The 25,120-nt window shown below is 37.3% G+C and overlaps 6 protein-coding genes across 6 annotated transcripts; 5 read left to right on the top strand and 1 right to left on the bottom strand.

The window, feature by feature from the left end:
• Positions 1-160: 160 nt before the first annotated feature.
• On the bottom strand, positions 161-565 carry LOC123319023 (histone H4). The gene has a single exon (XM_044905830.1). The coding sequence runs from the start codon at positions 520-522 to the stop codon at positions 211-213; it is 312 nt and encodes a 103-aa protein (XP_044761765.1). The 5' UTR covers positions 523-565; the 3' UTR covers positions 161-210.
• Positions 566-706: 141 nt separating this feature from the next.
• Positions 707-1,241, top strand: LOC123318892 (histone H3). Its single transcript, XM_044905669.1, has one exon. It carries the CDS (start codon positions 783-785, stop codon positions 1,191-1,193), a length of 411 nt encoding a protein of 136 aa, XP_044761604.1. The 5' UTR covers positions 707-782; the 3' UTR covers positions 1,194-1,241.
• Positions 1,242-5,050: 3,809 nt separating this feature from the next.
• Positions 5,051-5,836, top strand: LOC123318856 (histone H1B-like). The gene has a single exon (XM_044905617.1). It carries the CDS (start codon positions 5,109-5,111, stop codon positions 5,772-5,774), a length of 666 nt encoding a protein of 221 aa, XP_044761552.1. The 5' UTR covers positions 5,051-5,108; the 3' UTR covers positions 5,775-5,836.
• Positions 5,837-9,195: 3,359 nt separating this feature from the next.
• Positions 9,196-9,463, top strand: LOC123319078 (histone H2B). Its single transcript, XM_044905928.1, has one exon. The coding sequence runs from the start codon at positions 9,208-9,210 to the stop codon at positions 9,409-9,411; it is 204 nt and encodes a 67-aa protein (XP_044761863.1). The 5' UTR covers positions 9,196-9,207; the 3' UTR covers positions 9,412-9,463.
• A 10,547-nt stretch (positions 9,464-20,010) lies between these two features.
• On the top strand, positions 20,011-21,078 carry LOC123322877. Its single transcript, XM_044910940.1, has one exon. It carries the CDS (start codon positions 20,011-20,013, stop codon positions 21,076-21,078), a length of 1,068 nt encoding a protein of 355 aa, XP_044766875.1.
• A 3,262-nt stretch (positions 21,079-24,340) lies between these two features.
• Positions 24,341-24,793, top strand: LOC123318933 (histone H2A). The gene has a single exon (XM_044905722.1). It carries the CDS (start codon positions 24,373-24,375, stop codon positions 24,745-24,747), a length of 375 nt encoding a protein of 124 aa, XP_044761657.1. The 5' UTR covers positions 24,341-24,372; the 3' UTR covers positions 24,748-24,793.
• Positions 24,794-25,120: the final 327 nt, after the last annotated feature.

Here is a 25,120-nt window from a genome sequence, read left to right as displayed (position 1 = left end):
ATTTTATCTTGAGGATGGACGGAGGGTTTGGCCAGAAGGATTCTCTTCTTATCCGGGCTTGGTGATCATAGTGAAATAATACGTACATATCCTCAAGAATTTAGTACGAAGTATTTACTAGCAATCGACATTGATATTGGATAAAACAAACATTAAATGGTTGTGGTCCTGAGAAGGACCGTTTATACTACAACCTGAATAATGACTCATTCAACCGCCGAAACCGTACAATGTACGTCCTTGACGTTTGAGGGCATATACAACGTCCATGGCGGTAACAGTTTTTCTCTTTGCATGTTCGGTATATGTGACAGCGTCCCTGATTACATTTTCCAGGAACACCTTTAACACTCCACGAGTTTCTTCGTAAATGAGACCAGAAATACGCTTGACACCTCCACGCCTAGCCAATCTCCTGATAGCGGGTTTGGTGATACCTTGGATATTATCTCGGAGTACTTTCCTATGACGCTTGGCTCCACCTTTGCCCAAACCTTTACCACCTTTACCTCGTCCGGTCATGTCTGTAGAACGTTAGAAAGGGTCGAAGTAGAAAGTCGATACGTAAGCGAAAACAGAATAAGAGCAACGTAGTCTCTGACCAGTATTTATAAACTACAGCCGCCCCACCACAGTAATTCCGTAGCATCCAATAGATTTTCAGATACGCATTGGAACGGCAACGTAGTCTATAAATATGGGCCGACGGTGGTGGGGACGGATAGAATTGTTCAGATTGCGTCGCGGACCTGTTCGTGTAGAGGAATTCACTAACATTCATTATGGCTCGTACTAAGCAGACTGCTAGAAAGTCGACCGGGGGTAAGGCTCCGCGAAAACAATTAGCCACCAAGGCTGCACGTAAAAGTGCTCCAGCCACAGGCGGTGTGAAGAAACCTCACCGTTACCGTCCGGGTACCGTTGCTTTACGTGAAATACGACGATATCAGAAGAGTACCGAGTTGTTGATCCGTAAGTTGCCTTTCCAGAGGTTGGTACGTGAGATCGCTCAGGATTTCAAAACTGATCTCAGATTTCAAAGTTCCGCCGTAATGGCACTTCAAGAAGCTAGCGAAGCTTATTTGGTTGGACTCTTCGAGGATACAAACTTGTGTGCGATCCACGCCAAAAGAGTAACTATCATGCCGAAGGACATTCAACTTGCTAGACGTATCAGGGGTGAACGTGCCTAAATTTCGATTCGGGAATCTTGCATATCGGTTCTTTTCAGAACCACAAAATTCTAGATGACTTTTTTACTCGTACGATACTTCGATCGCCTCGGTTATACAGTTCGGTACGAAACTGACACTGAACGGAAAAGGGAATTTTTGGTAAGATTTCTTAATGTTGCGTAGTCACATCAGAATCCTTCATCAGACGAATTCTTAAAAATTTTCCGAATTGTAGTTTGCCGATTCGGCAAATTATAAAACCACCAACTGTTTGATCAATTCGTGTTGAAATGGTTTCCCATTTTAGGTCCCTATAAATCTGTCTATTCCTGACAATCTACTCACTATAAATTTGTACTCTCATGATACATTCTCACGTTCATTCATCTTACTCGATATACATGTTGGCTCTCAGCCTTCTGCACCTCTTGAAACCAACGTTTAGTGGTTATCTCAGTACTCTCGTTTTGCACTTCTCATAATTCATCAATTGTATCTTCTGTTTTTCCGATGGACGTTCTAATCGTGCTCACTTGTAAGCAGTTCGTCTCTGTAAATGTTGCTCAATGATAAATATCATGTATATTAATAATACTATTCTTTTCTCATTTTAACTTGTACGATTCATTCACTGCTCCTACTCGCATCATAACTATTGATCAGACTTATACAATGTAGTTTCACCTCTTGGCCTATTTCACTAGACCTGGACTGGACTGGCAGATGAACAGCAACTTCGAAAATTTTAACGAATTAAAATTCCGATAATACATACGCGTATTGAATCTACACAAACTTCACAGACGGAATCAAAAATTCCGTAGCAGCTGTGCTAGTGGGCACTTTCACTTCTACTTTCACTTTTACAGCACTATGAAAATAATGCTCTGCTATGTAGAGAACAAGATCTATTGAAGAGATGATTACATAATTTATCAAAAAAAAATTTTGATTCCTCCTTTTCAGTCATTCGGTTATTCACATTTTATTCATATATTTGACATCACTACACTACTCACGGAGAGACAGGGTTTTTTTACTGAGGTTTTTCCCTAAGCTCTTGTATCATACTCCAAATTGTATGGTACCCCGTTGCACTAACCTTTGCTAAAACTCGTACATATGCTATATTGTTTGATAGCTAAAAATGTATTGCTGACATTCAAAAGATAAAATATGTATTAGACTGATTCAAAAAAATCGACATTCTTTTTTTTCGAGAAACACACTACTTATTATCTTCAGGACATTGAAAAATGACGTTTTTGAAAATATTATCCGAAAATATTATTATTTAGAGGTCGCTCATCGAGGATTTCTATTTTCCCTACTAATAGCAGGGGAAAAAAATTTGTTTCTAGTTAAAAAATTCCAGTTCGCAAAACAATGGACGGATTTCGTTGAGCGATATATTTTTATGTAGGGAATCAGGTGCTCTACAAAAACTGTCCCATACAATTTTTCCATAAAACGGCTTTTCGAAAAGTTATTAGAGCTTGAAATGAAATCTTTGTCGAAGTAGCTGTTTTTACTCGGATATCGGGGAGAAATTATTGGAATTTACTTTGAAAATCAGAAAATAGTTCTGGAAAGATACAATTAATATGATTCTATGTAGATTCAAATAATTTATGACATCCTCAAATAGTCAACCTCAACAATTGTTAGAGAGTTAGAAATTTATACTCTTCAGAATCAAATTATTCAGCATCTCTTATTTCTCATTCATTTGGGTCAGAAAGAATGAATGGTTTTATGCTCTCTTTCAGATTAGTGTTGTTCTTAAACCCGGTACTTGTCTTCAGTTTCAGTCATAATACAATTTTTTGTATTCATTATTTTTATAAACCCAAAATGGCCGCTGTCACAAAAGAGTGAACTTCAACAATTTTTCAACAAATATCTCGATATTTGTGGAATTGGTAGGTTTAATGATATTAGAAATAAGTCGCATATAGAAAGCATTCATTCGGTTGTGAGAAATAATATTGGTGTTGGTATATTCAACATCTATAATAGATAATATGTTCTAAACAGATAATTTCAATTTTTTTTTGTTGCAATCCGGAAAACGATGACGATGTTCGTTGATCAATTGTAAAAGAAACTGTAACTGTTAATTCTTCATTCTTCTTTTAGTAGTTATTACATTCTTCAATTAAACCAATAACTCGCTCCGTTAAATCGTTAACAACAGAAAGATCCTATCATCTATATGTTACTTTCACTACGTAATGTCTTCTCCAATGAAATCATATAGCGAGAATTTTGTAAATGCGGCCATTTTGGGTTTGCAAAAATAATGAATACACAAAATTGTATTATGGATGAAACTGAAGACAAGTACCGAGTTTAAGATCAAACACTAATCACAAGCACAAAACCAATCATTCTTTCTGACCCAAGTGAATGAGAAAAAAGAGATGCTAAATAATTTGATTCTGAAGAGTATGAAACACCCTAACAATTGTTGAGGTTGACAATTTGGGGATGTCATGAATGATTTAAATCTGAATAAAATCATATCAATTGTAACTTTCGAGAACGATTTCCTGATTTTCAAAGTAAATTCCAATAACTGCTTCCCGATATCCGAGTAAAAACAGCTACTTCGACAAAAATTTAATTTCAAGCTCTAATAACTTTTCGAAAAGCCGTTTTATGCAAAAATTTTATGGGGCAGTTTTTGTAGACCACTAAACTCCCTACATAAAAATATATCGCTCAATGGTATCCGTCCATTGGTTTGCGAACTGGAATTTTTTAACTAGAAATAAATTATTTTCCCCTGCTATTAGTAGGGAAAATAGAAATCCTCGAAGAGCGACCTCTAAATAATAAGATTTTTGGCTAATATCTTCACAGACGTTTTTTTTCGATACCCTGAAGATAATAAGGGGTGTGTTTGCCGAAAAAAAAGAAAGTCGATTTTTTTGAATCAGTCTAAATATATATAAATATATATTCATATATTAGTTTATATATTTTTGACCACTTTTTTCACAACCTTTTCTTTGTTTTTTGAGTCCATCTGAATGTAATGATTACCTTTTGTTGTAGCCTGATGAAGGAAATAAAATTTCCGAAACGTCGCTGAGAGAATAGTTGTTTTGATTTGTTCCTTGTGCCAATATTCACCTTTAATGAAATTCTCTTGATGGTTTCCACCTTTTATATCTTCTTTCCAACCTTGATTTCTTTGGCATCTTTTGTTGAAATTTCCTGAAGTTTTGTTTAGGGCTGGTTTCGGAGAGGTTTAGTGTGGGCGTTCAATCCTAGAATCTCATATTTATAGTTTTCGAATTCAGTTCAATACTCTCGATAGAAATTCAGTGGCCGATTAGACAAAGTATGAGATCAATTTCCGAGGAACTGTTAGATCAATTCGAGCCAAATCTTGAAACTATACGAAGTTTTGGAATTGAGACACATACGTTGAATTTCAGTCGATACTATGATAGAAATTCAGTTTTCAGTGGTCGATTCGACAAAGTATTAGAAAATTTCGCTACTTCCAGTAAAAATGCGGATTTTGATGGTCGATTCTGATGGTCAATGAATAAAAGAATAAGTTCTATTCATCATGAGCTGTTCGATCAAGGAGAATCAAATTTCGAAATAATAACTAATGATAAGAATATCCAGGAACCATGACAAGAGCGACTTTGGCAAGTCTGGGAAGAATCATTTCGGTCCGTCAAAAATGATATATCGGCCTATTTCCCATATCGCATTCGTCCGAAATACGATGCAATGATGAACCCAATAATTGGTACAAATAAAAAGCTTTAAATTCCGTGAGATTACGCAGTAAACTTGCAATTTCAAGTCCTTAGCAATAACTTACGAGCCAATCGCCCGTCAAATTTCCGTCAACTTCGGTAATATGGATCCCACTATCTGAAGTAATCCAAACCCAAAGTGCTTAACACAATGTCATTATCAACCTCCGAGTCTGAAGTGCGACAGGCAACTACGCCTGCTAGTGCTGTTGGTAAGACGCTTAAAAAAGCCGAGAAAAAAAACTCAGCAAAGTCTAAACATGTCAAACCCAGCCATCCTCCAACTTCCGATATGGTTAACAGTGCCATCAAAGGATTGAAAGAAAGGAGCGGGTCCTCGTTGCAAGCTATCAAGAAATACATCGGTTCGAATTACAAGGTCGATTCTGAAAAACTTGCACCGTTCATAAGAAAATATCTGAAGTCCGCTGTACAGTCCGGTTCCCTGATTCAGACCAAAGGAAAAGGAGCGTCTGGTTCTTTCAAATTGGCCGCTGGCGGATCTACAACAAACGCGTCGAAGAAGGTTACGAAAAAATTGGTCAAGTCGGCCGATGGAGCAAATAAGAATGCGTCATCTACAACGGCAGCCGAGAAGAAGAACAAATCCCCTGCCAGGTCTACAACTACAGTGAGTAAGTCGAAAAAGAGAGCGGCAATTGCTACAGAAAAAAAGAAGCCAAAATTAACGAAATCTCCCTCGAAAGCTAAGAAGGCAATCAAATCGCCGACGAAGAAGCCCAAAGCACCGAAACCAAAAACGGTCAAATCAGTAACGGCTCCGAAGAAAGTAACGTCTCCCAAAAAGAAAAAGTAAAACGTATATAATTTTGGAAGGATAAACATTTTAAACCGGCCCTTTTCAGGGCCTCTACAATTTTCTATCAAATATTACTTTTATAGATTTTCACTCGCTAGAGAAACGATGTCAGAAAAGATGTTTCCATCGAACACGGTAGGTAATTTTTTTCGGAAAATGTAAATATTTTTGAAAATGCTATCACATAAGTCCCGAATTCTGAAAATCACTTGACGGTCAGGAATTTAGCCGAATAATTTCAGGTGCAGAATATTCAGAATTTCACTCTAGCTATCGAATGATAGCGATCTTGATCAAAAAATCATGAAAATTAATATACGGCAAAAATTTAATATCTTTTCCGAGGTACTCAACATAGTCATCGCAATTGAAAAACTACGTTTCATTACGAGTTTAAGTTCAGTTCTTTCGAAATTGAACTCGTTATTTGACTAATTGACCATTAAAATCAAAACAAGCTGCTACCATGTGCAATAGATGCACCTTGATTTGTCATGAATAGACAGATTTATAGGGACCTAAAATGGGAAACCATAACGGAATTCATGAACAAAAAAGCAGAGAAATTATTCGAAACAGCGAAAAACCATCCGAATCAAGAACTCAGCAGACTAGTGAACTACGACCCAAATGAAGACAAAAGGAGAATGCGAATTTACCGAAGGAGACCAAGAGATCAATTAAAAGATTTTAATATACTAACAGAAACTTATTGAAAATCGAATAAAGTGATATCCAATAGAGGATAAACACATAAATCCCAGCAATATAGTGTGTGAGAAGAAAACAGACTAAAAGATGAAAGGTTTATAGGCAAATGCACGGAATTCTTTTTTTTTTGTGTAGCAGGGGGAAAATCTGCAAGTCAGACGAACCACCCTCTGGGGATTCTCACTCTCTTGAGCTCGAGACCCACTAAAAACCCTTAACTGCTTCTTGTCCTGTAATTTTTTCATGTAGAAAAGTGACGATTTCATCTTGAACTTTTTTTTTCGGTTAATTATTATCACTAGGTATTTACAATCACAACACCGTCCAATTTAGTTATTTTAGAACTAGGTTCTTCGGAAGTATCCTTATTTTTCTCATTATCCTCATCACTGGGTAATGGACGTTTCGAAGCACTGGTAGAAGGATTATTTTCATCGCTTGAATTTCTGGGAAAAATATCCACAAAGGCAGGTTTTCGCTTGAAATGTTTTTTAAATTGGACACTGAATGTTTGTAAGACAGTTGTTGTTTACAGATGTCGCAGGAACACATTATTTTTTCAAGGTCTACGATAGAAAAATAAAGCCGTATCGGGCTTCTCTTATTCGACATCTTAGCAGAAAGATCGAAACACGCGCTCGAAGGTATATCCTGATAGCATTGTTCACGGTACAAGGTACCTGTTTCACGTATCGACTCAACTCTACTGGAACTATTGAACTGGCGAAGTTATGAAAAAAAGTAAAAAAATTTCAAGCACCTTTACTGTGAAGTAACACATACACTAATCGTTGAGTCTCAACTTACAAATGAAACCAAAAATGAAACTTTTTGCTTTTATAAGATTTCTAGAAACCTTGGTACTTATAAACCAACTAGTTTGGAAAAGCCAAAATTGTTGGAATATTGAACTGGGGTGGTTTCCGGATTTTTGCATTCATAAAATTTCTAGAGACCGTGGTACTATAAACCAACTCCGAAGCATGTTTACAAATGACAGGACAAAACATTTGGGTTAAGCTAATTTTAATTGCATTTTGATATTTATGAAGGTCATTTTGGAAATTTCAACTTATTCATAATTTCTGTTTGTTTAGTTATGAAGAAACTGAATATGAAAAATAACAATTATCATGTGTTAAGAATCAATAAACCCCAACAATATTCCAGATATTCGGCAGGGGGCTTGAAAGAAGCAAAGATTGACCGCTCTGAAAGAAGCCGCCCCATAAAAAGAAACGTAACTTATAGAGAATGCCGACAAAGTTGTATATTTTAGATTTATGGCATCTCTGTTACAGAATGAAACATTTGTGAAAAGGGTGCCTATAAGCACGAGGGTAATTAAGTACAGGTCCAGTTTATATTAGGTACTGTTATTACTGAATTCTCAGAAAATACTCTGTATTCTGCAGAAATCTGTTAATTGAATATCATTTTAAAAAAGATTCATTAAAATTTTAATATTTACGGACATTTTAGGTTACTCGAATTTTCAAATGGTAGGTACTGAATAAAAAATTATCAAATATAAAAAATGTATATAACTCATGGGCGGAGCCAAAAATGTGAGATTTTCCTATCTCATATTTTGTGTCGGTAAGAGGACCATATTTTCGATAAAGTTTTTCCACATTACGATGCCTCCGAAAACTAGCGGAAAAGCGGCTAAAAAGGCGGGCAAGGCCCAGAAAAATATTTCCAAGACTGATAAGAAGAAGAAACGGAAGAGGAAGGAAAGTTACGCCATCTACATTTACAAGGTATTGAAACAAGTGCATCCCGATCAGCGTGACCAGATTTAGTAGAAAACTACTTTTTTAGTAGATTTCTAGGTATTTTTGGTAGGCAGAAATCTGCTGGTATTTTCTGGTAGTTTTTGAAATCGACCAGTAAATTGTATTGCCAATGCCTGTTTTTGGCATTTAATTCAAATTTTGTAGAATTTCAACTCGATTCTACCAAAAATCATAATTAAATCCATTCAGAAATGAAAAATACATTGAAAAATCAATTAAAAAAATTTTTTCTTTCTGTTTCTTCTACTTCTACAAAACTTTCTATTTTTCTAAGCAATAATTCCAACATGAAATTAGTATCGGCAAATAAGGGAAAAATACACTAAGGCATCATATTTGTTATTAGACTTGAATGGGTTACAACCTGGAAATGAAGGGAATTGGGATGCCCAGATTGAGATAGTGTATATCGTTTTATTGCTGCCAATAATATCCGTCTCATCCTTACAAAATAGGTAAATAGGTACATTTGTCGGCATTCTTACATCTGAACCTGAACCCAGATGTTCTGTCTATTTCCGTGAAATAGACCAGAACAACAATTAAACACACTGTTCAATTCGTTTGGGTTTTATTACACCTTATCTAGGTGATACTTATTGGTAAGGAATACATATTTTGTATAGGTACCTAAATAGTTACTATTCTCGGTATTCTTAGATCTGAAACCCAGATTCTTGGTCCCCTCGGAATTTCCAAAAAACTGAATAGGTATTAGTTTTTTGGAAATTCCGTGAACTTTATAGGTTCTGGAGTTCGGTTTGGGTTTTATTATACTTGTTTAGGCATGATATGGCGGCAGGAAGATTTTGCATTATGAGGTTGGTAGATTTTTGGTAGATTTCTATATCAAGTTCAGTAGATCTTGCTCACGCCAACCTGGTCACGCTGATCCCGATACCGGTATTTCTAGCAAAGCTATGAGTATCATGAACAGTTTCGTGAATGATATCTTCGAACGTATCGCTGCTGAAGCGAGCAGACTGGCTCACTACAATAAACGTTCTACGATTACCAGCAGGGAAATTCAGACTGCGGTACGGCTTCTCTTACCTGGCGAGCTGGCTAAGCACGCAGTCAGCGAAGGTACCAAAGCAGTCACCAAGTACACTAGTTCAAAATGAGGTGGAACACCACATACGTTCTAACCCAATAGGTTCTTTTCAGAACCACTAATTAGTACATCCTGATAATTAGTAACTGGTCTGTTGCTATTTTCCTTAGATTTGGTCGGGAAAATGCTCCGCTGTATGTAAGTTGATTTCCTTCGGTCTAACACTATCTGACATTAAACAAAAACGTCTCAATTCGAGAACGCAATCATTACATCATACGCAGATGACACGGCTATATTGACTAGCTCAAGAGTAACCTCTAAAATAGAGAAGGAACTGCAGAAACATTGCCACAGGATAGAGGAATGGATGAGCAAATGGAAAATCAGAGCAAATCCGGAATCATTTTCTACTACAAGAGGACCCTCGAATAACGTAAAAATAAACAATGTACCAATTCCATGGACCAGAAGCGTGAACTACCTAGGAATAACCCTAGACGAAAAATTGAATTTCAACAAACACGTCAGGAACGTCGAAGTTAAAGCAAGAACAATCAAAGGTTTCATGTACCCATTACTGAACAGAAAGAGCAAACTAGATAAAACAAACAAAATGAAGATATATTAGGGTGACCAGACGTCCGTCATTGTGATGGACAGTCCGTCAATCGTCCAAGAAGTCCGTCACTGGAAAACGTCCGTCAAAATCTTGAATTTAATTCAGTATTTTTCTCAAGATCATTAATTTGAGATGGATAATAAAGAAATTAAGTGCAAAAATCTTTCAAAAGAATTTCCATTCCTTAAAAAAACAAAACTTGATCCAATGGTCCAATGTACGAAGGTTCAATTCGGCATTGTATTTGGAGAAAGAAGGTATATTATACGGCATGTTTCAAGTTACAAACATAAAAATATGATTAATGCAGCAGCGTCTTCCTCCCTGACCAAATATTTCAGACATTCAAATTTTGGGGGTGAAGAAACTTCTCTAGCAAAGCCTGAAGACCTGTTCTCATTCCACAGTGTAATGCACAACCATTGTATTAAGATTATTATATTTTCGTTTTTGTGTTGTGATACACTTGTATTATTCTTCTGTTTCCAATAAATCATTTTTATTTAACACTATACGGGGTAGAAAGCTGAGTAGCTGGAGGCATATACAGGGTGAGGTTGTTGAAAAACATGAAAAAATATTATTTTCAGTTCTCACAAACGGTTTTACCGAATGAAATGAATTTCGAGTAATTTGGCGTTCATAAATAAAAATTATCTATGAAATTCGAAAAATTGGGTACCTACTTTGACCGCATGCAACTCTTTTAAAATCTATCCCCGGGTTTCATAAAGCTTGATCAGGGAATCAACGCTTGATGAACGAATAGACGTCAATTTGTTTTCTATCGATAATTCAGTCATGATTATCATCAGAATATTATTCCCGCATCGAATTATGATGTTCATACATCCATTTAATTATTCTCAATTGCTATTTTTTCAATATATTAAGAAATGAAAGGTCTCAGTGATTTCGGTTGAGTGATCGAGTGACTATCAAATCGTTGATCGGACAATCAAAGTTTTATGAAACCCGATGTCAATCTTTTTATCAAGGCTAAATCGGAAAAATGGTACATGTTTTGACCTCAATAATCTACTGTAAAATATTTTTACGATTCAATGACTCGCCCTTTATATAAATATATACACATTAACCAGGTCCGTCCGTCATTGAACTTAGGTCAGCCTAAGATATATAATACAACTAGCTGACCCGGCAAACGTTGTTTTGCCATATAAATAATTTCCTAGTAATTTCTAAAAAAAAATTATTAAATTACTAAAATGGCTATTAAAAAATAAGGGTTGATCGTAGAAGGGTGAAAATTGAGGATTGTATGTATTTTTGTATGTTGTATCATAAAAAAATAGAGATTAAAAATTTTGTCCAAAAAATGAAATAAAAAATTTAGGGGGATGAAAAATAGATGTTGGCCGATTCTCATAGATACCGGATAAGCACAAAAAATTTCATCAAAATCGGTCAAGCCGTTTCGGAGGAGTATGGTAACGGAAACTATGACACGAGAATTTTATATATTAGATACTTCGACCGATGACATACGCAGCCACAAGCTGGAAGAACACAACAGAAAGGAACATGAGAACACTTCGGAGAGTTCAAAACATATCGATAAGGCTGACACTAAACGCACCGTGGTATCACACGAATGAACAACTCCACAAAGATATAGAATATCCCACAATCAAAGAGCACCTACAAAAAATGAACGAAAAACTGGAAGAAAAAATGAAAATACACAATAATCCACTGATTATGAGAGAAATAATGGAATGAACAGAAGTAAAGCGATACAAACAAAGAGAGACTATACAAGACGGCGGAAATAAGAAGACTACTTCGTCCCGCGAAAACAGAGAAACATACGATACGATAGTTACGATACGATCCATTTTGACCGGAGTTGAGGGTTAAATAATCGGATCGCGACCCCCAGAGTCAGCTCGCTGAGCGGCATTACACTAGCAGAGCACCTCAAAGAACTACATATTACGATTTTTATGCCCTCGTTTTGCTCAGAACTTAGTTTATCGTTTTGCTCACCAGTCCGTTCGTTTTGTTCATTTACACCTTACGAGTGGGATATCTGCGTTTTGCTCCTCTCAATTCTGCAATTAGTTTTTCTCTACCACTTACCGTTACGTGCCCTGCTGGTGTAATATTACACTAGCATGGCACCTTAACGGATCTTTCCGATATTGGTTTCGATCGAAAGTTTTGCTCATCAGCCCGTTCGTTTTGCTCATTTGTACTTTACGAGTTTTTGGAGGAGAAATTTTTGCAGAAAAAAAAATTAATAAATAATTTGTCCACCACTTCCAAACTTATCACTACCAGAATGTCAGTGTAAATATTAACAGTCAATATAGTTCCAATGACACAAGCACGGTTCAGTAGAGCGAGAATAAAAAAAATCACTTCAAAAACGTCGAACGAAAAAATAGGGCTCGGAAGATCAGTTCACAGGTCGAAGATAACGATGCAACTGATCTTCATCTGTATCTGTGATGCAAGGACCGAAAATTTTTTTCCCAAAATGTCTTCCAGATGGTGCCAAAATTCGTCAACTGGAATGTTCGGCAAAAATCATAAAAAAGGGATGGTGCTGAAACTTCGTTTGGGTTTTTACAAACCCGCTCAGTGGCAATATTTTTCTATTTTGCCAGATGTTTGAGATTTATTTTCAGAGTAGTTGTGTAAGAAATGGTCTTAATGTACCTATAGCTATAGCTATAGGTACATTTTTATGAAACCTAAAAAATATTTTGAACCGGCTGGAATATTTTTGGGAATTTTGAATCTTTGAAATTATAAATTCTATCTATAATGGTTTAGTGGCGAGGTTTACTATCGGCAAATGTGACATGTATATTTCGAGTTTCTTGGGCTATTTTCATATATATTAAGAATTATTAACGTAAAGAAAAATTTTGTCTTGAAGCTTATTCATAATGGTAGACATGAAATTTTTTTTCATTCATTCAATTTATCGTGATTCTGGCCGAGCATCTAAATAAATCGTTGAGAATAGAATGAATGGGTTCTCAGTAGTTACAGATTTTCATTGTCAAAATGCGTCTTAAAGTAAAATGTTGAATACAAAGATTATCATCATTGACACTTAATAATGAGCTCAAGAGGGTTTGTCCGTGCAGGTACAGCTTGTGCCTGTGTGCTTTCACCTACCTAGTCTGGTTTGTATTGCAGGTGATAAATTATCCAAAATTAGCCAATAAGATTAATAAGGATCTTGTCGGCATGTGCTTTCTTCATAATGAGGCACTTAGAGTTAGAATATTTTTCGCAGGTATTCCGATGCTTACCTCCATTCTGGCAATTTTCAAAATACGAATTTTTTCTCTGAATTTAAAAATTGCATTTTTTTGTTAGATTAGTGTGCCATGAAGGTGGCTGCCTTTTTCTGTCAGACACGTTTTCGTTCATAGATATTGCATTGGAATTCTTGAAAATTGAATTTCAGTTGCTCCGTACAATGTTACTTGTTCAATTATGATGTGAATGCATTCGATATTCAATGACGATTTGAATGAATCTTCAATATTATAACGTATTATTATTATCCCTTTTTGGTAATATCATTTCATTTTTAGTGAGTATATAAATTTTCTAATCACATGAAATTTTTTTTGCTATCATGTGTGTTATATACATAATCTAAGATATCTATTGTTTATCATATTTAAACAGATTGGTCACGCATAAAAGAAACCGAAATGAAGAAATATCGTCAAAGTTTCGAGCTAGATGTAAGATATAACAACTACGGAATTTTCATCTCATATCCTGTGTCAAGCTTTAATACGAAACAGACACAGAATCTGAGTTTTGACTGTTGAAGAAATCCAACCGAGTTCATATTTGAAATCGAACAAAAGAATTCGATCGTTAAAATGGTCCAGCATTTTCAGACTGAATGTAGCCAAAAATTGCGTCGTCCTACATCAAGAGGTTTCTGTTATCATTAAATTAGTAGAATTTTATTTCTTTCGAAAAGTTTCTCTTCAATTCCGCTTAATGATATCTTTCGATCTCGACACGACAGGCTACAATACCTATTCTTGAATAGACAACCAGCGATACGCGATACACCCTACAACCAATGCCAAAACAACCAATCCATCTATAGGGCAAAAATGAAAGTTGCCATCTTTTGTCAAATAAACAATCTATTGAGAAAATAGACATTTAATGTTGTCAGTCAGTCGAATTCTGTAGTAATGTTCGTATCCAGAAGACGGAGGCGGGTCGAACTCGAATATGACCGAATGATCGAAATGATTGGGTCATTTCGAGATCGGCGACTCGATCACTCCCGCACGGGTTACGATCGAATCTAAAAAAAGGGTTAATCAGGTACGAGTACCAGTCCCTTCGGTTCGGATCGCGACCCCCAGAGTCAGCTCGCTGTGCGGCATTAAACTAGCAGAGAACCTCGAAGAACTTTAACGATTTTTATGCCCTCGTTTTGCTCAGCACTTGGTTTATTTTGCTCAACTATATACAATGATCAATAGACAATTCAAAGTGCCCTGCTGGTGTAATATTACACCAGCAGGGCACCTCAACGGATCTTTCCAATATTGGTGTCATCCTAAAGCTCTCGTTTTGTTCATTTACACTTTACGAGTTTTGAGAGAAGAAAAAATTATTTCTCACCTTAGCTTGTGGGATATCTGCGTTTTGCTCTCTTCAATTCTACAATTAGTTTTTCTCTACTACTTACCGTTACCGAGATTAGATAATCAAAAGTGCCCTGCTGGTGTAATATTACACTAGCATGGCACCTCAACGGATCTTTCCGATAATGGTTTCGATCGAAAGCCCTCGTTTTTCTCATCAGTCCGTTCGTTCATACTTAACGAGTTTTTGGAGGAGATTTTTTTTTCTCACCCTAGCTTGTGGGATATCTGCGTTTTGCTCTTTCCAAAGAAGCCGTCCCATAAAAAGAACCGTAACTGTTATAAAGAATGCCGACAAAGTTGTAGATTTTAGTTTTATGGTATCTGTGTTACAGAATGAAGCATTAATTTGTGAAAAAGGGTGCCTACAAGCACGACGATAATTAAACAGATTCATTGAAATTTCAGTATCTACGGACATTTTAGCTTAATTGAAATCTCGAATGGTAGGTACTGGGTAAATAATTTTCAAAATAAAATCAAAACGATAATTATCGTACGAATGGCAACGCTGCCAGTAGTCAGTACCCCGTAATCCAAGTTTCCACAGAAAGGTGTGGAAGAAGACCTCAACAACACCGAGTCACGATACTAAAAAGCAAATTATTCTATCGTGGCACCGTGTGTTATCGGTGTTATCGAATATTATTATGATAATGATAATGATAATATTACCTATATGATTCGATTCGTTGAATGAGACACACGTTTTCGTTCATCTCTACAAAAGTTGATAGTGAGTGCCATAATACAGCTTGCTCAGTTTTTTCAAATAGCATTTTTGTGCATGTAAGGTAGGGTGTCGTTCAGACCAGCTTTCACTAAACAATTTGCTTGTATATTTACGCAATAATTCTTCAAATTTCTGAATTTTGTCGAGAAAACGACAAATTCTTGTAATTATCGCATTCTTATCTGTTTCGTTGCCAGATGCACATACTGTTATCGCTTGTCGACATATTGCATCGCTAACGCGTGTTTGATTGTATGATAGTGTATTGTTTCCGAATACTGGTTTCTGGTATTATAATTCGATATTTCGAAATACATTTTTGTTTCCTCTGTATTTGACCATTCCTTGTTTTTCCTTTTTCTCCGTGGTCTGCTGGTGTTCGTAAACTGAAGTCTCTTACAAAGACCCGTACAGAGTGAAGCGTGTGACCATTGTTTTTTTTTTTTTTTTTTCCAAATCCTCAATTCCTATAATTTTTGAGTCAAAATGTCGGCAGAATGCGAGGTTTGTCATAAAGATATCTCAAGCGCACATAACACCTTATCGTGTTCTTCTTGTAATAAGGTGTATCATGGTCGGTGCGTAAATTTAACATCGACTGAACTCAACTTTTTTGCTGACAGCAAGAATAAGTGGAATTGTCCAAATTGCTTATCCAACACGAGAAGGCTCCGTAGCAATTCTGCTAGCTCAACATCTAGTGCTGCAGCCACGGCTGAGTACTTTAGAAAGATTATGGAAAAGATAACGTTAATTGGAGAGGATATTTCAGCTATAAAGAAATCCCAGCAAGATATGTCTACTCGTCTTGATGGATGTGTGACAAGACTTGACAAGCATTCTGAGTTATTATCAGAGCATAATTCTTTCATAGCTCGCCAGAGAGCAGAAATTAACGATCTGCAATCTTCGCATGGGTCACTTGTGTCAAGTGTTGCATCTGTCGAGAGAGAGGTGAAGAAATTGCAGTCTGTGTGCTCCGAGAAGTCGTCGAACTCCGATTTTGCTACTTATTTGGCGCCCAATGAAATTTTAGAAAGAGTCAGAAGATCCAATAATATTATAATAAGAGGAATTTCCGAAGACATAAATGTCGAATCTAACTTCTATCTTTCTCTGTGGTGATCTAAATGTTGATTATCTTCAGGTGAGTTCGAAACAGACTCAACTTCTGAATGATTTATTCGACTGTTTCCAACTGAAAATCACTTCATCGCAACCAACAAGGGTTTTCACAAATATATTAGGCCAGACATCCTCCTCAAAAATCGATTATATTCTAACAAATAAAGACATGAAAGATTGTAAAGCTGACGTATTTCCGGTTCAATTTGGCGATCATAAAGCTTTCTTACTAGATGTTTTCGTTGACAATAAAGTGAGGCATGAAAATGGTCCTCAACGTAAATTGTGCAGAAATATGTCACCTCAAAATCTGTTGAATTTGGCTGAAGATGTTTCTAACTATTCCTTCGCAGATTTATATGAAAATTCAGATGTAAACATTATGTTCCAGACATTTGTTGACACGATAAGGAGCCTCATTGAGTATCACTGTCCACTAGTATATAATAATGTAAGAACCAACATAACAAAAAATTGGATAACACCCAGAATAAGAGAAGCTAGTGAAGAATTGAAACATCTTCATTGGCTCAACAATAATTTGAAAACTAGTCAATCACAAAAACTGTACAAGGACGCAAAGAATGCTTTCAACCATATGATAAAGATGACTAAGTTAAGCTTTTTTGAACACATGATTGGAATATCTGATAATAAAAATAAAATGGTTTGGAGAATAGTGAATATGGAAACTGCAAAAAAAACTAAAAATAATAATAGTAAATTTAAATTGATTATTGATGGTGTAGGGATTTCTGAAGATGTAGATGTAGCCAATTCTTTTGCGAAATATTTTTCTGAGATTGCTAAATTGAGCCTAGAACGGAATTACGGTAATGCACTAAGTCAAATATGTACAACCTCTTCTATTCGCAATCATTCTTTCTACTTCCATCCCGTAGATAGGATTGAAGTTATTGGTGCAATAAATCAATTGAAGAATAAAAAATCGACTGGTCATGATTTGGTTTCTGTGAAGATAATAAAACTAATAGCGGATGATATTTCTGAACATCTCGCGCATCTTGTTAATGAATCAGTTTCTTATGGCGTTTTTCCAAATTGTTTCAAACTAGCAACTGTAATTCCAATACACAAGAAGGATGATGTGAATGATGTGGCCAACTATCGCCCAATTTCTATATTAAGTGTATTTTCGAAAGTCATAGAAAGAATAATATTAGACCGCATGATGTCATACTTAGTTAAATTCAATGTTATTGCCGATTGTCAACATGGCTTCAGATCTAAACGCTCAACTGGGACTGCTATAGTAGATTTTATTCAGTTCGTTCAGTCATCTTTGGATGAAGGTTATGCTGTTGCCGGTCTTTTTTTCGACTTGTCGCGAGCTTTTGATACCATTGATCCTAATTTCCTCGAAAGTAAACTTTATAATCTTGGATTTCGGGGTACTTTCTTGGGATGGATTGTAAGTTTCGTGACCCATCGTAAATTAACTGTGAGGGTGGGAGATCAATGCTCTTCTGAATTTGCTGTTGAACTCGGTGTTCCACAAGGTTCGGTACTAGGACCATTACTATTCATATTATTTATAAATGATTTATCGGAACATATAGAGATGGCCAAAATTGTAATATTTGTAGATGATACCTCATTTGTTGTGAGAGCAAAGAGTTTAGGCGAGCTCATTGATCTGTGTGAATTGTTATTGAAAACCTTCACATCATGGTGTCAGGCAAATGGACTTATACTAAATGTGGGTAAAACTGAAGTGATAAAATTCGAACTGAGAGAGTCCTCTCCGTTAAGTCTGAGTTCTGGAAAGGAGGTTCTCCGTTCCAAACATTCCACAAAGTTCTTAGGTGTAATAGTCGATAGCAATTTGAGATGGTGCGAACATGTTGCCTATGTTAGTAAAAAACTCTCCTCTTCTTTTTACGCTATACGCAGACTGAGGAGCTCGCTTCCACTCGAAGCATTATTGAACGTCTATTATGGTCTAGTTTATTCTCAGCTGTCATATAACATTGAGGTCTGGGGCAACTCAATTGACTCCATGAGATTACTCATTGCACAGAAACGTATCTTACGTTTGATATTTGGTCTTAGCTCACGAACATCTTGTAAACCTATCTTCCGTAAACATAAAATTCTGACTGTTCCATGTATCTATATTTATAAATGTCTTCTCCACACTAGGGATAATGAAAACCTCTATGTTAAACTCTCCAGCTTTCATCATTATAACACAAGAAATGTAAGTTTGTTGTCCATACCCAAGCATAACACCAGCAAATTTGAATCATCTCCAACTTATATATGTATCAAGTTATTCAATAAACTACCAGAAGGTATAAAAATTCTCGACAAAAAGTGTTTTCGTGCAGCAGTAAAGGCATTGTTGTACGAGAAATGTTACTATAGTGTAGATGAATTTCTTTGTGATACTTTTTAGGAATTAAGGATTTTTTCCTTGCTCTCTTTTTCTGCTAGATGAATTTGTTCGTTCTATGCAATTTCCTGACTTGTCCTATACATTGTTAAATGTCTCACAGGATAAATAAAGATTTATTATTATTATTATTATTATTATTATAACTCATCCACAGTTAGAAATATAGTTGAGTGTGTGACTGTTGGAGCATGTGATCATATAACTGGTATATCACGATTGGGGCGAAAACAAGCCAAAGGAGACAGACCAATAAAGGTAGAGTTCTCTAGTTCGAGTATTCCTTCCAAGATTTTGCGTAATAAAACCAAACTAACTCAAAATACTACATATTCTAAAATAAAAATCTCTGATGATATGACACCAACCCAATTGAATGAGATCAAAAAAGTGAGGGAGGATCTAAAGCGTAGAGAGGCTGCTGGAGAGAAAGGAATTACCATAAAATATGTTAAAGGTTCGCCGAAGATTGTTCCTGTTCAACCTATTGTGGCATCAAAAAACTAAATATCAATTTGAACTGGAATATTGTATACTCTAATGTGCAAAGTTTACCATCTAAATTAAATGAAATCTTAGCATTCGTCCAACTTAATTCTCCTACATTTTTACTGTTTACCGAGACCTGGCTCAAACCATCTATTCCTGATGTAACTGTATCAATACCTGGTTATTCTATTTTCCGCAGCGATAGTGTTGTAACCCCGGCACATGCTGGAGTCTGTGTTTTCGTGAGAGATGAGAATTTACTTGACTTTCATCTGTCTGTATCCAGTATCAATACACCTGGAATTGATAATATTTTTCTGGATATTTGTGGACTAGGAATATCAGTAACACTGGCCTGCATATATCGCCCTCGTCAGTCCAGCCACGATGATACATTATTTCGGCATCTTTCTCATTTATCCAATACTAAGCAATCTGTTGTAGTAGCAGGTGATTTCAATTTTCCCGACATTTCCTGGCCTTTAACAACATTACCACCTGTAAATTCACCCGCATCAGAGTTTGTGAATGTTATCATTAGTTCTAGTTTTTCACAAGTTGTGACTGAGCCAACCAGAATTCGTATGGGACAGCGGCCTTCCTTACTAGACCTTTTAATGACGACAGATGAGAACATCCTCTCTGATTTGGAATATTTACCACCATTTGGTAAGTCTGATCATTTGGTGCTGAAATCAAGCCTCCATTTATTCACAACCAATCCTCCAAAATGTACGAATAAAACCTTCAAACAAATAAACTATCACGACCTCAATCGAGATCTGGAGAAAATAGATTGGCGAAACTTGTTGGTTGGAAATGTTGAGAGCATGTGGGGAGCATTCATGGAGGTTCTCAACAGTTCAATGTCTACTAATACCTCAATAAAAACATCTAGACGGAACCCCTTGAAGCCTTGTATAGGCAGGGATATCTTGCAAATGATTCGTCACAAAAAGGCATTATGGCAGAAATATAGACGTCACCTCCGTTCTCAAGATTATGAGAATCACCGGATTTTCTCTAGGGAGCTCAAGAGTATGCTAAAGTCGGCGAAGAGGCAGTTCGAAGATAAGATAGCTTCATCACGAGACAGAAAGAAATTCTACAAATTCGTGAGGTCCACCATCAAGACGAAGGTTTCGACGCCCAGGATTCGTAGAGCTGATGGAACACTTTGTGAGCTGCATCAAGAATCCGCGGAAGTTTTTGCAGATAGTTTCGAGGCTTCCTTTTCCCAAGAACCAGACGGACCAATGCCGGGGCTAGGGATCCCCAGGTGTGTTCCTACCTTTGATTTCGTGGAGATTTCTCAGGATATGGTGTTGAGACATCTCTCTGTCCTCAAGGATTCTTCACCAGGGCGCGATGGATTATCTCCTGCTATTTTACGAAGATGTGCGAGTTCACTTGCGTTACCTCTATCTCTTATTTATCAGGAGTCGCTCCGCTCGCATTGTCTGCCGTCTTCCTGGGTCTCAGCCTCAGTAACACCAATTTATAAGAAGGGCGATAGCGAATCTGCAGCAAATTATCGACCTATAAGCTTAACATCGGTTCCATGTAAGGTATTAGAGCGGATTATACAAGAACAACTACTTAAGTTTGCCCTGGAGAACGGGTTAATACCTCCAGCACAACATGGTTTTGTCCCTGGCAGGTCCATTGCTTTCCTGCGTGAATGATTGGACCAGAATGGTCGACGCTGGTGAGCCAGTCGATATTATTTACTTGGATTTTTCCAAGGCTTTCGATCGGGTTCCACTTCGCCGCTTACTATTCAAGTTGAGACACCTGGGTATCGCGGGAAATGTTCTGCTTTGGATCGAAGCCTTCCTGACGGGACGGGAGTTCAGTGTTAGGGTGGGGAACGATTTTTCCACCTCAAGACCTGTGTGTAGTGGAGTACCTCAGGGCTCAGTTTTGGGTCCTTTGCTCTTTCTGCTCTATGTTTCTGATTTGCCGTTCATGCTGAAGTCTGGTGTGGTAGCTTATGCTGACGACATGAAAATTTATAATTGTTCGTTGAAAAATCCCATGGTTCTACAGGCTGATCTGAATATCCTGAGTGAATGGTGCAGGGACTGGATGCTGCCCCTCAATCTGGAGAAGTGCAGGGTGATGCATCTCGGCAATAATAACCCGAAATCACAATATTCCATCAACGGACACGTGCTCGAAACCACAAGAAGTCATTGTGATCTTGGTCTCACAGTAACGGCGGACCTTAGTTGGTCCCAGCATACCCTCAATGTCACAAGACGAGCTGGAAGGGCTCTGTACCTTATTGAGAGAACATTTCGTGGTTGCAGCCCTGCAACTGCCTCCCTATTATACAAGTCGTACGTCAGACCCATTCTTGAATTCGCGGGTCCTGCTTGGTTTCCAACTTTCCAGCGAGACATGGAGTTATTGGAGAGACTTCAACGGAGAGCAACACGCTTACCCTACGGACTTGATAGGAATAGACCATCTTATTCCGAAAGATTGAGTATCATGGGAATCACTGAATTTCAGAAGCGTAGGAGCAGAGGTGATTTGATCGTTACATTCAGAGCCCTAAACGGATTTTTCGGTGTTGACCTGTCCAATCTTTTTGTCCTGAATCCACATGGTCACCTGAGAGGTCACCATCTGAAACTATACAGGGAGCAGTTCAAGACAAGAGCCCGTCAACAATTTTTGTCCAACAGAGTTTTTGAAGAGTGGAACAGACTGCCCATCGAGATCATTGCCTCCCATACCGTGAACTCTTTCAAGAATAATTATGATAACTATGGCTGAGTGTTGTTTGTTGCTTACTGTTAATTTTTTGTATTTAATGAGTTATATAGGATTACCTCAACTCATATCATGTAATTAATAATAATAATAATAATATGTCCGGACTAGAAACTGGACTGGAACTGATCTTTGGACTAGTTATTTTTCTGGACCGGATCAGGTCGGAACTGATCCATGAAATTGTTTGGATCAGCCTTCCCTAAACCAAGGTGCATCTATTGCACATGGTAGCAGCTTGTTTTCAGTGGTCTGAATTCTTTTGATATGGCTCTATGCCGCGAAACCCCAAGATTATTTGAGATGGATATTAAAAAAAAAGAAAGTGCAAATTTATGGGAGATCGAAAGAATTTCCATTTTTAAAACCCAAAATTTGATTCTGCAGTCCACTGTACGAAGTGTTTGGGTCAATTCAGATTGCATTTGGAGGAAGAAAAATATTGTACGGCATATTTCTAGCTACGAACATAAAAAATTGTTTAATGCAGCAGCTGCCTGACCAAATATTTGAGACATTCAAATTTTGGGAATGAAGAAGCTTCTCTAGCAACGCCTGAAGCCCTCTTCTCATTCCACAGTGTAATGCACAGCCATTATGTTGATATTATTAAATTTTCGTTTTTGTGTTGTAATGAACTTCAATTATTCCTCTATTTTCAATAAATAGATTTTTTTATCGCCATACGTTGTAGGAAACTGTGTAGCTGGAATCATATACAGAGTGAGTCTTAAGCGGGCCCTTCACGTACAGTTTTTCTTGACTCCCGATGCGATGCTGCAGGCGCGTGATTCCCGGAGCGAAGTGGAGAGATGAAACTACACGTGCATTCCAAAACAGCACGCCAAATTCATTAATTCCGATATTTTCATGAGGAGCAACCTTATCTGCATCCGGTTGAATGCTTTTGCAGAAATCAATTAAACAATTTTAAACTCCCTGAAATTTTTGTTGGAATATCTACTGCATTTAATTTTCCATGAGCATGGAAAAATTTATATATTCCAATGAATTCAGTGGAAAAGTCTCTCGCCATTCAAAAAAAAGGCGTCTTTCTTTCAAAAATATCTTGCAAACTGCGAAAAAACCACGAAAGCAATTCTATCCTTGTTTCTTTCGATGTTTCACGATATGACTATCCTCGCTTGAATTGGAGCGGCGCGAGAGTCGTCCCTTCACGTTCAGTTTTTAATGGCTCCTGGAGTCCATTCGCTCCAGGAATTTAGACCGGTTGGAACGTCTCGCGCCGAGTCAGATGCGAGACGATCCAGGAGTGAACATACCCTTCACGTTCGAATTTTGGAATGGAGCGAAGGAGCGTCGCATCGGGAGTCAAGAAAAACTGTACGTGAAGGGCCTGCTTTAGACTCGTACAAATATTTTACAGTAGATTCTTGAGGTCAAAAGAAACACTTTTTTCCTTTACCGTTTTTGCCGAATCGGCTCGGTTCAAAAGGTACAGGTCGTTGAAAAATATGAAAAAATGTTATTTCTAGTTCTCACAAACCGTTTTATCGAATGAAATGAATTTCGGAATATAGTTTTCGAGTAATTTGAAGTTCAAAAATAAAAGATATCTGTGAAATTCGAAAACTTGGGTACTTTTGACCGAATGCTACTCTTTCTGAAAGATCCACAGAGGTCACTGATTCATTTACTTATTCTGAAGGTAATTTTGCTTTTCCTGGGGTGGCACAGCTCATTATGAAAACCTAAAATGTCTATATCTTCTTATCAGGGCTGAATCGGAAAAAATGGTACAGGAAAAAAGTGTTTCTTTGGATCTAAAGAATCCACGGCTGAAATATTTTTACGATTCAAAGACTCGCCCTGTATATGTAGATCAGGTGCGTCCGCATTGAACATTGGATAATGTGGTCAGCCTATGTTGAACAGTGGCCCAAGGAGCAAGTACTGATCCTTGGGGTACTCCAGCATCTACATCTCTTGTAAAATGAAGATTTCAGCGGTCGATTCGATTAAGTATCATAAAATTTCTAGGGTAAGAGTATGAATGGATGCTACTCGACAATATAGAGGAACACGCCCCTTCTAGAGCGTCTATCTGATGGCGCCCGCTAATTGGCGGAATGAAAATAGCATGAATATTATGCACGAATGTATTTCTATGTGACTACCAAAATCGTCACGGAGATTAATCGAGCGACGTCTAGTATCTGTTGATTAATACATTGATCATGTCGGGTCGTGGTAAAGGTGGTAAAGTTAAGGGCAAGGCGAAGTCTCGTTCAAATAGAGCGGGATTGCAGTTTCCCGTTGGACGTATCCATCGTTTGTTGCGAAAGGGAAATTACGCCGAACGAGTAGGAGCGGGAGCACCCGTTTATCTGGCAGCCGTGATGGAATATCTCGCTGCTGAAGTATTGGAATTGGCCGGTAACGCCGCTAGAGACAACAAGAAGACTAGGATCATTCCACGCCATCTTCAGTTGGCCATTAGAAACGACGAAGAATTGAACAAGTTACTCTCTGGAGTAACTATCGCCCAGGGTGGAGTTTTACCAAATATCCAAGCGGTACTTTTGCCGAAAAAAACCGAAAAGAAATCGTAAATAATTCGCAGCACGATCTATCGAAAGGCCCTTTTCAGGGCCACAACTTACTATCGCTAAAGAAGTTCGCTATGATATTTGAACGACGATGAGGTAACTCGATCTCAGTCCCCTCCGGTAGATTCAAATTCCTACTTTCAGTAGGTACAAATGCATTCTACACAGTAGGTTATCAATTGCCCAAAACTTTCGGTTCACCTCGAAGACTATGTGGGATTATGAGATTTGGTTCGAATTGATCATACATACAATATTTGAGTAATTGATCTGATACTTTGTCGGATCGACCATTCAAAAGTACATTCGAAATGATAGTGTCGAACAGAAATTCAACAAACGCATTCCAATTCGAAAACTATGTCCGATTTCAAGA

This window comes from Coccinella septempunctata, chromosome 1, assembly GCF_907165205.1.
Source record: "Coccinella septempunctata chromosome 1, icCocSept1.1, whole genome shotgun sequence".
In the NCBI taxonomy this organism is placed as follows: Eukaryota; Metazoa; Arthropoda; class Insecta; order Coleoptera; family Coccinellidae; genus Coccinella; species Coccinella septempunctata.
Note: the sequence above shows the minus strand (reverse complement) of the source record. Positions and strands in the feature narration are given on the sequence as shown.